Raw genomic sequence first — 12,633 nt, 5'->3', positions numbered from 1 at the left:
GGCCACTGAAATGCAATTTTCAATAAGCAGAAATATATCAAAGTTAATAACTTTTACGTCAAAGAAAGAAAATCAGGATTTTTTTCTGAGATAAACTTTTTCTTGCATTAACTATTTTATCTACATAAGTGCCTCTTTTTTCTACACAGAACAAACTAAAAGGAAATTAAACAATGGGTACCGGAAGAAGGAAGTATTTAATAATAATGAGTTTTCTGATAAACAAATTGAGAAATTGGACATTAAATAATGAGAAACCTCATATATTTACAATTTTCAATGAATTAACAAATAAACAACTGCTCAGTGTATCTGTATACACTAGGTTATGCCCTATCTATTCACAGGTGGAACACAAACTTGGTGTTTTTAGCTGATGCTTATTCACCGCCCTTCGAAACCAGTTTGAAGCTCTGGTCTCATTATGTCAGCATCACTGTGATTTATTCACCCTGTCATCAAAATGCTTTTGAAGACACGCACCCCAATTTCATGACACAAAAGGAAAGGGAAATACTCTTTTAAAAGTCTGAGTTGATAAGGTAGTTATTTAAAGGCAAAAATTTAAGATATTAAAATTAGAAATGGAGAGATGAATTTTTTTTCACATACAAATTTAGCCAAGTATGATATGGCTCTATGGTACCAATGAAGTAAACTTGAATTTAGATGAATTATCCCATGGATGTAAATAGTTTATTAGAGACAATCAACTTTTACAAGTTAATTAGCAGCCATTTGACACTAAAATCAGAAATATATCCAACAACACTCAGTTTACTTACAGAACTTTAAGACTGTAAAGGCCAGTGAATGCTCCCTTGGGAATGTATGTCAGAGCGTTTCCCGCAAGACGTCTGTGGGTTTCAACGGAGAGGAGAGGGAGTCAGCATATCTCTTCATGTGGAAGGCATTTAATTGTTAAAAAAAAATGCAATACAACTACGTTTAAACCACAAGTATCAAAAGCAACTGTCAAGAACTTTGTTTTGTTGTATTTTGCAAAAAATCTATAAATTTCTAATTAAAATGTTGGCAGAAGTGCCTAAAAGAAATCTAATAAATTACCTACTTCACAATAAACCATTTAATAGCTTATACCATATGTGCATATATATAAAACTGTCCTTCAAACAATGTTTTAAGCAAATGCTAATACCATATGATGATTTGCAAAAAATTATAATGTCAAAATGTGACTGTCACATGAGTTTTACAACTATTCTTTGTAAGCATAAAATAGATTAGATAAACATTAGAATATTTCTGTTGCAACTATACCTCGAAATACCCAACTTTCTTATTAAATTTGTCAAATAAGAGTGTAGACTATCACAATCACTTTTTTCTAAACTCCACCAGCAAAGGACAGAGTAGCTTAATTTAACATGATTTGATAGAGCAATACTTAAAAAAATTGAAAACAGAGATATTAGCATGAAGGACATTAACATGGGTTATTTAACGGAAAATTCTGACATTATTAAATGGTAAAATTTTAGAAGTTTACTTTATGATATTTTTCTACATAGGAGATAGCCACAGTGATCAACAAGATCAACAAGATGTGGTACCTGAAACATGTGATTCAGTATTTTTTCTGCAGCCACATCAAAGCCATAACCTCATGTTAAAGAACAAAATGGAAAATGCAAAAACAACAATGTGACTCCAAAGAGCACAGTATTTTGAGAAGCTGATCATACAGAATGGTGAGTAGAACTGGGACTCAATATACCTTTGCCCTGTTTTCTTTTTTTTTTTTCTTTTTTAGAGATGGTTTATTGCCAAGGCTGGCCTTGAACTCCTAGGCTCAAGCAATCCTCCTGCCTCAGCCCCCTGAGTAGCTGGAACTACAGGGGTGTGCCATAGTACCCAGCCCCCTGCTTTTTTTGATGGAGATGGGGATCTGGGGATAAGGATTCGGTTGGTCCAATTGACCAGTGCTTTATTTCTGAAGGACCTAACAGCCTCAAATGTATACCTTTGATACTATCTTTAAAGGAGAGAGTATTCAGTCAGAGATCCACTGACTGGACTGAAATAAGCCATTTCTCTTACAACTTTAAATATGCGTCCCATTGCCACTTCACACCACTGATAATATACTATAAATGAATATTTAAAGAAATGCTACACTTCTCATATGAATAGAATTTCAGAGTAGTATTTGTGGTATGTGTATTTAAAGCATTATTTATGCAATGCAAATGAAATAAAATTAAAATACAACACACTTTAAAAAATTATGCTTAAAAACATTAACAACATAAGAAGGTCCTAGGATCTCTCCGAGAGGCTCTGCTTATCCTGCGTCTGCAGCACTAACTTGCTTTGTGTTGTTCAATTGAAGTTAGTTAATATTGCTGAGCCTTGCTGTCCCACTAATTACAAGAAATATTAAGATAAAATGGCTTCTTGGGTCCCTTCCAGATCCAAACCTCCATGATTTCCCTACCTTGTCTTGTGGTCATTTGTGTTTGTCCCTGTTTTTCCTTTTCTTAACAGATACAATCTTTTAAAAGACTTGGATAGCTCTTATATTGTATTCTTCCTACCTATCTCATGGTACCTAAAGAAGTGTTTTTTCAAGTGATAAATAATTTAGTGGCCCGCTCTAAAATTAAGAAAAAGAATAGAGTAGACAAACAGCAGAATGAATTGACTGAAGTACTGTTTTATAAAAGCCTTTGTTTCCAAATATATTTGTGAAAATGGATTGAGGGGAGGAAATTTGTTTCTTCCTATACATGGTCAGAAAGGTTTGAGAGCTACTAGCCTAACTATGGTATAGGCACTTAATAAATATGTGTTATTAACATGTAATTCAGCATAATATTTGACCAGGGTAACTTAAGAGATGTTTTATTTCTTTATTTCCTACAAAACTGTCTTATCAGAAAACCCTCTTTAGACACTAACTCTGACCTTCCATTTTGTCTCCCCATATTCAGTCTCGACCTACTCCCACCCACTCCATATTCACTGATGGTCTTTATAAAGACAACTCTGACCATATTACTGCCCTATTCGAAAACTCTCTGTCAGTTTCCATGCCAGGTAAATAGAAATGAAAAGTCCTCAGACTCTTTTCTGAGAATTCCCTGATCCCTACTGGATGCTAGAACTGAACTAGACCACGAGGTTTGCTTTTTTTAGACATGCCCTCCACATTCCCTGCTCTAGCCCTTTGTTCCACCTAAAATACTCTCCTTTCACTCCATTTTTCAAAGCAACCTCAGTGCTACCAAAGGACTTCAAAGTAGAGAGATTGCCCATGGGTTTGGAAAGCATTTGGAAAGCTCAGTTTCTGATGGTCCATCTCTCTACTTTGAACTCCTTTGGTAGCACTTTGTGTCTTGCTATAGATTTTACAATATACCTTGTGTTATATTGTGTACTTGTCTTATGACACATGAAAGACTGGGAACTCCTTGAACCTGGGTATTCTCTTGGTATCCGTATAGGGCCTTGAATACTGTCTGAAAGTAGGTTGCCCCAGTAGTGCCTAACTAACCAGTTGAGTAGAGACTACTGACTATCCCCCAGTATCCATTCTCCCCTTGTAGAATAATTCCCCCACCCGGAATTTTAGCAGACTACATGGCCACCCAGCTACAGTCTGATTTTCCAGTCTTCCTTGTATCTAACCCTGATTATGTAACTAAATTCAACTGTCGTCAAAAGTGATATATGAAACACCTGTATCACCTCCTTAAACAGACATTGCTTGTTCTTAATTTCTTCAATTTCCCCTTCCTGCAGAAGGGGTACTGGTGAGACATCATCAACAATTCTGGTTTGGAGAACATTCCACAGAAGGCAAAACAAGAACAACAGAAAACCAGAAGGAACCCGGGCTCCTGGATGACCCTGTGGAACTGAGCTGTCCCAAAGCTCTGAAATCTGTTTTGGGTGAATAATCGAATCAGGACGGACCCTGTGGTATCCTCTGAGAGTCAAGAACTGAAGGATTATTTAGCTGTCTGGGCTGGTAAACCTCCATTGCAGGAAAGAAAGGTATGGTATCATACTTGCATAGATATTGGCCCCAATGCATCGTGTTTGCAAAGCTGTTTCAATCTACAATATTCTCCGTCTCTCTGCTTTATTTGCCTTTCGTCTTCCTATTGTTAGCTTGCAGTTGGTGCACCTGAACTATCACAGACATCGCATGTTGCTATTTTCCTAAAAGTCAGTCTAAGCTGGGAAGAAATGTTATTTTTTCAAGCTATCTTTTTTTCTGGTCTTGGTTATGCATATTTTTATTGTGGTAAAATATATATAAAATAATATTTACCATTTTAAACATTTGTATGTGTAGATTCAGTAACATTTAAAAAATTTTCCTCCCACACTAGCCTGCCTATCTAGAGATTATTTTTTATTATACTTTAAGTTCTGGGGTACGTGTGCACAATGTGCAGGTTTGTTACATAGGTATATATGTGCCATGTTGGTTTGCTGCACCCATCAACTCATCATTTAGATATTTCTCCTAAAGGTGTCCCTCCCCCAGTCCCCCATTCCCCGACAGGCCCCGTGTGTGATGTTCCCCTCCCTGTGTCCAAGTGTTCTTATTGTTCAATTCCCACTTATGAGCGAGAACATGCAGTGTTTGGTTTTCTCTTCTTGTGTTACTTTGCTGAGAATGATGGTTTCCACTTTCATCTATGTCACTGCAAAGGACATAAACTTATCCATTTTCATGGCTGCATAGTATTCCAATTCAGTAGCATTATATATATTCGCAATGTTGTCTAACCATCACCACTATCTACACCCAAATTTTTGATTATCCCAAACAAAATCTCCATACCTGATTAGCAATATCCCTCCATTCCCCTTATTTCCAGCCCCTGGTAATTTCTATTCTACATCCTGTCTCTATGAATTTGCTTTTTCTAGGTATCTCATATTAGTGAAATCATATAATGTTTTCTTTTTGTATCTGACTTATTTCACTAAGCATAATATTTTCAGTGTCCAACCGTGTTATATCATATATCAAAATTGCATTCCTTTTTGTGATAGAATAAGGTACCGTTGTATGTATATACTGCATTTTGTTTATCCCTTCATCTGTTAATTGAAAATTGTATTATTTCCATCTTTTGGCTCTTGTGAACAGTGATGCTACGAATATTAGTGTACAAATATCTGAGTCTCTGGATTCCATTCCTTTGGGTATATATCTAGTAGTGGAATTCTTGGATCAAATGGTGGTTCTATGCATACCCATTGGAAAAATGATTACACTTTTATATATTCCTACTAATAATGCATCAGGGTTATAATTCTTCTACATCTGAAGCTATCTTTTTTATATCCCACAGTATTTATTGAGGGCCTGCTCTGTGCTCATGCCACTTTATTTTTTTTAATATTTATTTATTTATTATTATTATTTTTTTGAAACAGGGTCTCACTCTGTCACCCAGGCTAGAGTGCAGTAACTCACACTTGGCTCACTGCAACCTTGCCTCCCAAGCTCAACCAATCTTCCCGCCTCAGCCCCACAAGTAGCGGAACTACAGGCATGTGACACCATGCCCGGCTAAATTTTGTATTTTTTTTTTTTTTTTTGGTAGAGACAGGGTTTTGCCACGTTGTCCAGGCTGGTCTCAAATTCCTGGACTCAAGCGATGCACTGCCTCAGCCTCCCAAAGTGTTAGGATTACAGGCGTGAGCCACAGTGCCCAGCTTTGTGTTAGTACCTCTTTAGGTGACAATGATACAGCAGTGAATACCAGGATAAAGTCCCTAACCTCATGGAGCTGGTATTTGAATGTGACAAGATAGTTATTAAGTAAAAAGTCAAGTGAATAATATAACATGAAAAATGCTCTGAAAAAAGCAAAATCAAAGCAAAGGGATAGAGAGCAATGGGTGGTGGTTGTGGTGGTGATGGGCTATTATTTCAGATAAGATGGTCAGAAAAATCTCTCTGCTAAGTAGGCATTTCAGTAGACGCCTGCACCAGGCAGGTATTGATATAAAGACAACAAAATTCCTGAGGTAGAGTGTGCCTGGTGTGGTCCAGAAGCTGCAAGGAGGTGAGCATGGCTGGAGTGGAATGACAGCAGGAGGATGGCAGGAGGTAAGGCTGGAGAGGTGTCCAGGCCCATCCCATAAAGGTCTTTGCAAGGATTTCAAATCAGAGAGTAATGTGATCAGATCTGTGTTTTAGAAATGTCCTTCTGATGGGACCCTTTTGTATATATATTTATTTAACTTTTAAGTCCAGGGTACATATACAGGTTTGTTATATAGGTAAACTTGTGTCATGGGGGTTTGTTGTACAGATTATTTCATCACCCAGGTATCAAGCCCAGTACCCATTAGTTATTTTTTCCTGATCCTTTGCCTCCTCCCATCCTCTGATAGGCCCCAGTGTGTGTTGTTCCTCTCTATGTGTCCATGTGTTCTTATCATTTAGCTCCCACTTGTAAGTAAAAGTATGTGGTACCTGGTTTTCTGTTCCTGTGTTAGTTCACTAAGGATAATGGCCTCCATCCAGCTCCATCCATGTTTCTGCAAAGGACATGATCTTGTTCTTTTTTATGGCTGAATAATATTCCATGGTGTACAGGTACCACATTTTCTTTATCCAGTCTACCACTGATGGGGATTTAGGTTGATTTCATGTCTTTGGTACACTGAATAGTGCTGCAATGAGCATATGCATTCATGTGTCTTTATAATAGAATGATTTACATTCCTTTGGGTATATACCCAGTAATGTATTGCTGGGTTGAATGGTAGTTCTATTTTTAGGTCTTTGAGGAATAGCCACACTGTCTTCACAATGGTTGAGCTAATTTTCACTCCCACCAACACTGTGTAAACATTCCTTTTTCTCCACGATCTTGCCAGCATCTGTTGTTTTTTGACTTTTTTATTATAGGCATTCTGACTGGTGTGAGATGCTATCTCATTGTGGTTTTGATTTGCATTTCTCTAATTATCAGTAATGCTGAGCTTTTTTTTTTTTCATATACTTGTTGGCTGCATGTATGTCTTCTCTTGAAAAGTGTCTGCCCACTTTTTACTTTCTTTTTTTTTTTTCTTGTAAATTATTTTAAGTTTCTTATAGATACTGGATATTAGATCTTTGTTAGATGCATAGTTTGCCAACATTTTCAATGGGATCCTTTTAAAGCGGAGAATAGACCAGGGGGTCAAGAGTGGAAGCACAGGAGGGACTAAAATCTTCAGATGGGAGATGGTGGGATAGTGTAGCAGTGGCAGAGGTGGCATGAAGTGGTGGGATTTAGTGTGGAAGAAAAATCCAACCTGATGAGCCACTAGGGTCGAGGTGGAATGTAGGCAGTCAAAGAGGAGCAACGTTTTATACTTACAGTTACATTATGTATAATCCACATGCATTTGATTAGTTATCCAAAGTGCTATGTAGAATACTGAAGCAAATGAAATGGGCATGATGTGATATAAAAAAGTTGCTTTTTGAATTAAGATAGATTCAGGTTTGGTTGACCATCGTAGACAGCTTAATTGATCAGACTCAACTGACTCATAACTTATTTTGGTCAAAATGCCCCTAACTCTCCTGCTCACAGTCAGGACTTCAACAGTACATTTGTGAGCTCTAAAACATAGCCTTCAACTAGGCGTTTATCAGCTTTCACTGCTGTGACAGTATCATCAAATAGCTGGAGGGTTTTTGAAATAGTGACTTTGGAAATGAGAAGATACAAACTTTATTTTTTTTAAACTAGTTTAAATTATTGTTAGGGTGAATGCCTTTCTGTTACATTTCCTGAAACTCACTTCACACAAATTGGTTTTCTTTTTTGGGCAGGGACTTTCGGTCTCCTGAGTCTATATTCGGAACTAACCTGTAGAACCACTGACCTGTGATATCAGGGCAGTCTGTCTTAAAGCAAAGGAATTTATGATCTGCTATTAGCTCTTTGCTGGGCTGGTGGCAGATCTGTCTCATTGACAAAAACAGCAATTTAAGGAAATCATTCCCCTTTTATTTCTTTACCATGTGGGGTGGCTTTAGTACTTTTAATACCGAAATGCATGCAAACATAGGAATAAAACAGGCTTTCAAATGTGGTCACAGTACACAAATAGGAAGAAACACACACATCTTTCTTGTGATGATTTGAACTAACAGCTTGCTAAGCAATTATTTTCCAACCCTAGAGAGCAACATAACATTTGGTCAGAAGTTTTTTTTTTTTCTGTAAACACTGTCTCTAAAATTATCACTTCATGGGAATTTTTTTTTCATCATCTTCGCTTCTGTAATAAGATATAACTTGTTAAAAAAAAAACTTGTCTTTCTACATAAAATATTTTTAAAAGTTTTTATCCCTTAAGTCATTGCTCCAAATATGACTCATATTGTCCCACCATTGTTAGTTTTACTGACTTAATTGCTATTAAAAGAAAAAAGCCATTAAGTTACAATAGACAATAGACACATTCCTATTTCAAGAAATCAAACAGGTAGATGTTTTGGTGCTGTAAAAACCATCTACAGTATTTTGGAGAATGTACAATTTTCTTTGAATTGCTGAAGTAATTTGAATCTTTAAAGGATTTTATTTTATATTTTGTAGCTTCCTTTTGTAAAACGGAGGGATGAGAGCACAGCAATCATACGTAGGTCTAATTTTTCCTCTCCAGACATAGGGAGAGGTATGTGTACAAGATCGGGGGAGTACTGAGCATGGAAGGGGGCATTTGACCTTGCATTTGAGACCTTTGGGAAATTATTGTGCAGGAAACCATGATCCAACATGGGTCCACTTGGCTGAGTAGCATTTTCAGAGCTAAGTGAGAAGGCCTGGCTAGATCTATTAGGCCTCCTGGGTCAGTTCTTGCACAAATTTCTTCTTGACTTCTAATTTAGTTATTTTTTTTTTCTTTCCCTTTTTGATTTTCTTCCTTCTCACCATTAACTTGCTGTGAGACAACACAAGTTACTTAACTTCCATGGGCCTTATTTCCCTTACATTAAAAGAAATGAAAGGGTTCTTTCATGAAGGTCTTTTTCTACCCTCAATTTTTAAAAAATTACACTTGCATTTCCTACTGTTATTTTTTCCTCCCTCAGTCTCCTCTTCCTCCCTTTTTCTTCTTCTTGTTTATTGTAAGATTACTTTATTATAACATGTCATTAACATTGTAAAAAGCACTTTCCCATAATTTATATCACTGAGTAGGTCAGGGATTATTATTGTCCACATTTTGTAGACAAAGACACCAAAGCTCCGAAAGGTTTTATGTAAAGTGAAAAACATTGTCGCTTTCCTTATTTATTTAAAGGTAGTCTAGTCTTTTTATGGAGCATAGAAGCTATGTAATAGCAGTGCTACTTAAATAATTGGAGTAGAATTAACTTGAACATCATAATTCTTGTGATTTAAAAGAAAACGTTTCATCAGACTGCTTAGTAAATTCATGCTGGCTCCTAGAAATTGTCGCTTTATTTTCCAACTTTTACAAAGCACACGAGAGTGAAAGGGCATACACTCTATAAATGTTAAATTAATTTCTTCTGGAAATTTGATGAGGGCTATCAGGCTTAATGGTAATAATTTTCCCCCTTTTTCCATTCTAAAGATCTGGATGGTACTTGCCTATTTCCAGTTTTCTGGTACTGTTTTCCTTCTCTGTGATTTTCCAATATTGATTTCAGCAGTTCTGTGACTATTTCTGAATTTTTCCACTCCTTAGAGTTGTAATTTACCTGAATAATTAATTGCTGTTAAACTATCATTTAAATGTAAAATTTCTGAAAAGTCTTTTATTCTTTTATAAAGTATCAAAATATTCTCATTTGGAAAAAAATTGTCCTAAATAAAGTTAGCCAAAACTATGATAATATAATTAGGGACTCTCAAAAGATATGTAAGTGATGAAACCAGGATAATAATAGTCAATTAAAATTGATATTCATGATTCAATTCAATTAATTGATTTGCTTTTGTTACTTTTAGGGCCAACTACATTTATAGGTTTGGCTTTGGTTTATCCATACAGGAGCCAAGTATCTGAGTCATATGAAGAATTAGAAATATGATGAAACTTATAGTAAGATGTAATTTGCCTCAACTTGCAGTAATGCACGACAGCAATAATTGACTAAGCCCGCCATGGTAGGTGTTGTTTTACGAGGTGCCCCTGCTGGTCAGATGGGAACAGATACATAAGAACTTAACCTTCTTGTGTTCATCTTTGGTAAGATTTGCAGGAGCCAATTTAGTGCCTTGGATACAAGAATCATGACATTTCATCAACGAATTTTCTTCCCATTTGAGAAAAAAAATGTCTTTCCCAATACTCCTTGAAGCAATTTTCAAAAACTGTATCCACCCCCTTCCATTGTTCTAGCCAATGCCTCAAGTGCTGCCGTCATTGTGTCAAGCATATCCGATTTGTGAAATCCAGTCAAAAGGCTTCCTTTCTTAAACTGTGTATTCATGAGCTGTGCATTTTGCTTTCATTATTTGATATAATAAAAATATTCCGATTTCAAGGTTCAAGGGCTAAGAATTGTTAAGAACTAAGACCACTGGACCAAGTAAATAAACTCTTTCAAGTCATTAAGGAGATCCTTTAATGTGCATAGGGCCCTGTGGTTTCTTTAACCAGACTAAGAGAGTCCAATTTCAATTCCTTTATGGAATCTTCCTTAACCATCTCAGTTAACAGTCAGCTCTCCTATAAGATACATTCTATAAAATCTAGCCTATAAGGGTTGATTTTCTATCCTCTACCCTTTCTTTTAAAGTTTGCTTTTGTTGTTGTTGTTGTCGTTGTTGTTTTTTAAGATCCTGGACTTAAGGATCCTCCCAACTCAGCCTCTCTAGTAGCTGGGACTACAGGTACGCACCACCGTGCCTAGCTCATTTTCTACCCTTTTATAAGCAGTCTATCGGATTATAGACTCCTAAACTCAAGAGTCTTATTGCATGCACAGAAAAGGGAGCTCAACTGATATTTATTGATCGTTTGATCTTGTTTCCAAAGGCAGCTGGCCATACTGCTGCAGTTGCTTCAGGTCTGGCATAACTATTCCAAGATAGCTAGTCATTATAGAACCAGATTAGAAACAGCTGAGGAATATTCCTTCTTTGTTACATATCAAACTTAAATTCAGCAATTTCTTAGAGCACTTTCAATATGCTACGTATAGTGCTTTTGGGCATATAAAGAGTAGCTACCATTTATCAAACAGTTCATAAATGCTAGGGCACAATATTCAGTACTTTATGAGCATGGTACTATTTGTTTAAAACAATCACATTCAACAATTGGCATCATCTCTATTTACAAATAGCAGAATGAGCCAAAGAGAGGTTATTTGCTCACACTAGGTAGAAAAGTTCATAGAAGAAAATTTGGTTCAAATATAGCATTTTGACCCCAAATTTAGGGTTTGTAATTATTACTCTGGTTAAAGGAAGGTTGGTCTGAAGCTTAGGTTGGTTAGGAGCAACCCTGACCTAAAACAGGAAAATGCAGGGACACAATGGTTGTATCACTTGAGGCATTGGCTATCAGAAAACCATTGCCCATTGCTTTTTATTTAAATTCCTCTGACTGCCTTTCAGATTCAGCACAATCTTACTACTCTTACCGCTATGACTGGTCGTCTCTTCTTCCTCTTCCTAGGCTCTCTTTTAGTCTTCATCTTCCAACCATAGATGTTCCTCAAATTTCTGTCCTCACACCTTTTCTTTTTTTCTGCTCTGCTTAGTGGTACTCAAATTTTAGTGTGCATTGCCATCACCTTAGAAGCCATAAAAAATTCAGATCCCCAAGGCCCCAATCCTGACCCAGGGAACCAGACATTCTGGGAGAAGGACTTGGAAATCTGCATTTTTAATAAACAGTTCCAGTGATTTTATTGTAGATTGAAAAACTACACCAGGAAACACAGACCTCTCTCAAGGTTCTCTCTCAAGGTTCTCATCCACCCAGCAACTTCAACCATCACCTCTTCGTAAACTACTCTCCAATCATTATCTCTAGAACAGACCCATCATGCTTCACACTTACATTCTAACAATGTTACTGACATTCCCATTTAGATGTCCTGCCGCCCCCTTACTCTTAGTATATCCAGAACTGGGCATCTTCTTGCCTCCAAAATCAGTTCTTCCCTTGAATTCCCTGTTTCTGTCCCTCACCAGGCTCCTGACACCTGATTTCATAACCCTATTCAGAGTCATCTCTCATCTTTATAATTTCCCTTTAGTCCCTATGTTCAACCAACTGATGAGTCCCTGACTGTCTTTGTCTGTTAGGGTGCTTTCATATATCCCAGTGGTTCTCAGCCCACCTGTAGAGCTTTGAAAAAATGATGTCTGGGTCCCCACTGAGAGCCATTAAATCGGAATCTCTGGGGACAATCCCTGGTCATTAGTAGCTTTAAAAACTGTGCTAGGCGATTCTAATGCATATTCAAGGATGGGGAACTTTAAAGTAGTTCTCTCTGTTTAATATTTGTAAGATCACCTTGAAGACCTTCATGGTCTCCATCTCCAGAAACAATGATTAATTCATTAATTGTTGAGAGAATTAGGATAGGTGATTTGTTAACGGATTTTAACAGGTACTCAGGCTAGGCGCGGTGGCTCATGCATGTAA

General features: G+C 36.9%; 1 protein-coding gene across 3 annotated transcripts in view; it reads right to left on the bottom strand.

Annotated features, from left to right (window-relative positions):
- Window positions 1–12,633, bottom strand: part of LGR5 (leucine rich repeat containing G protein-coupled receptor 5) — a 143,334-nt gene that overhangs the window by 57,279 nt on the left and 73,422 nt on the right. For all 3 annotated transcript variants that reach the window (XM_023226542.3, XM_023226543.3, XM_023226544.3), the window contains exon 3: window positions 786–857. In XM_023226542.3, coding sequence (XP_023082310.1) covers window positions 786–857 — 72 coding nt within the window. The remainder of the gene's footprint in view (window positions 1–785; window positions 858–12,633) is intronic.

This window comes from Piliocolobus tephrosceles, chromosome 10 (assembly GCF_002776525.5).
Source record: "Piliocolobus tephrosceles isolate RC106 chromosome 10, ASM277652v3, whole genome shotgun sequence".
NCBI classification, from domain to species: Eukaryota; Metazoa; Chordata; class Mammalia; order Primates; family Cercopithecidae; genus Piliocolobus; species Piliocolobus tephrosceles.
The sequence above is the reverse complement of the archived record's forward strand: the minus strand, read 5'-3'. Positions and strand labels throughout refer to the sequence as shown.